Source organism: Eschrichtius robustus, chromosome 7, assembly GCF_028021215.1.
Source record: "Eschrichtius robustus isolate mEscRob2 chromosome 7, mEscRob2.pri, whole genome shotgun sequence".
NCBI lineage: Eukaryota > Metazoa > Chordata > Mammalia > Artiodactyla > Eschrichtiidae > Eschrichtius > Eschrichtius robustus.
In genome coordinates, this window is record NC_090830.1 from 90,019,030 (window position 1) to 90,020,699 (window position 1,670).

At 60.3% G+C, this 1,670-nt stretch overlaps 1 protein-coding gene across 1 annotated transcript; it reads left to right on the top strand.

Annotated features, from left to right (window-relative positions):
- Positions 1–392: 392 nt before the first annotated feature.
- On the top strand, positions 393–1,367 carry ZNF488 (zinc finger protein 488). The gene has a single exon (XM_068547455.1). It carries the CDS (start codon positions 393–395, stop codon positions 1,365–1,367), a length of 975 nt encoding a protein of 324 aa, XP_068403556.1.
- The last annotated feature ends 303 nt before the right edge of the window (positions 1,368–1,670 follow it).

Sequence of the window (1,670 nt, forward strand, 5' to 3'; positions counted from 1 at the left end):
CTTGCCAAGTTAGCCAAGAAGATTAATTAGAAGGGCTGCTTGTCTAACATCACACAGCTGAGGACTGGCAGAGCCTGGGCTCACATGGACACTTGTCTGCCCCAAGTTCATGCTCCTCTCAGCACTTGCCCTGAGACGCCGAGGTCCCAGGTGAGAGAAGGCTTTCTGTAAGTTCCTACAACCTGCGTGCTCCTGTACGTCCCTGAGTGGAGAGCGCACTTCTCACTGCCTTCTGCTTCCTCTCTCTGCAGAGCCCTGTGGTCCGAGTGTGCCGACCCAAGCACCAGGGGAGCCCTTCCGTCTCACGGCCCCTCCCCGGGCCCAGAAGCCTCGGAGACTGACAGCTGTTGGAGCATCCACCTTGCTCAGCTGGCCCAGGCCCTGCGGTCCCCATGGCTGCTGGGAAGGGAGCTCTGCGGAGCCCTTCAGCTGAAAACAGATGGCGGCTTAGTGAACCCGAGCAGGGCTGGGGCCGCAAGCCAGTGCTGCTGGAGAAAACAAACTGCCTGGGCTCTGAGGCTGCCCCGGGCAGCGGTGGCCGGGATGAGGCCTGTGCCGAGATGGCGCTGTCAGCAGCCCCGGGCAAGCTCAGGCTGGGAAAGCTGATGCCCCGGAAGGCTTGCTGGGAACAGAGGCAGAGCGCCTTCATGGAGGTGCCTCGGCTCAAGAAGAGGCTTGGGGGCAGGCAGGCCCAGGAGAGGGTGCATGGTGGCCCTGCAGGCCAGCCTGGCCCCCAGCAGCGGACCCTGGACATCCCCAGGGACCCGGCTAGCATCACCTGCTTCTCAGTGTGGCCCAGTGGAGCCCGCGGGGAGCAGAGAAGTGCCTTCAGCAAGCCCACCAGGAGTCCAGCAGGGAGACCGGGGCCAGCCTCCGTCTTCCAGGCAGGCGGACCTATAGACGCTCTGGGGGAGCTGCTGGGACTCATCAACACAGTAGATGTCACTTGCTGGGGTCGACTTTCCAACTCCAAGCTTTTGGTGGGTGATTTCTGGAACCTGCAAATGGTGCCACCAAATGCTCCTCTCTGCGGCACTTTCCTGGGTGACCCCATGCTGTGGCTCAAGCATGCCATGGCCCAGATACCCACACCTCCGTCGTGCTCCTCCACTGCCTCTTGGGCCCTGCTGCCCCCCACGCTCACCTCCCTGGGCCTGTCCACCCAGAACTGGTGCGCCAAATGCAACCTCTCCTTCCGCCTGACCTCCGACCTGGTCTTCCACATGCGGTCCCACCACAAAAAGGAGCACGTGGGGCCCGACCTGCATTCTAAGAGGCTGAGAGAAGAGGCCCTCACGTGCCCCGTTTGCCACGAGTACTTCCGCGAGCGCCACCATCTCTCCCGGCACATGACTTCTCACAGTTAACAGGTGGTTTGGAACAAGGGCGTCCAGCACTCAGTCGTGAGACTGAGATGGCTCACGGGGCCTTCCTCCGAAAAGACTGGTCACAGTTGTCCGCAGGGCTGTCTCCTTGGGCATTTGAGGATGAACAGCTCAGTCATAATTGGAAAAAGTCAACCCGCCCCCAGGATGTGCTTTAAAGGAAGTAAAGTCGTGAAATGATGCGCTTTGCTAATGGCAGGGTGTGGTGACGAATAGGCATCAAGTGTTTCTGACATTTTCAAGAGTGAGGGCTCTGCTCCCGTCACTGTAACTCTTGCTCCATGT

Excerpts from the sequence above, each read along its gene's own strand:
- ZNF488 (XM_068547455.1), top strand. The coding sequence starts at position 393 with ATGGCTGCTGGGAAGGGAGCTCTGCGGAGCCCTTCAGCTGAAAACAGA.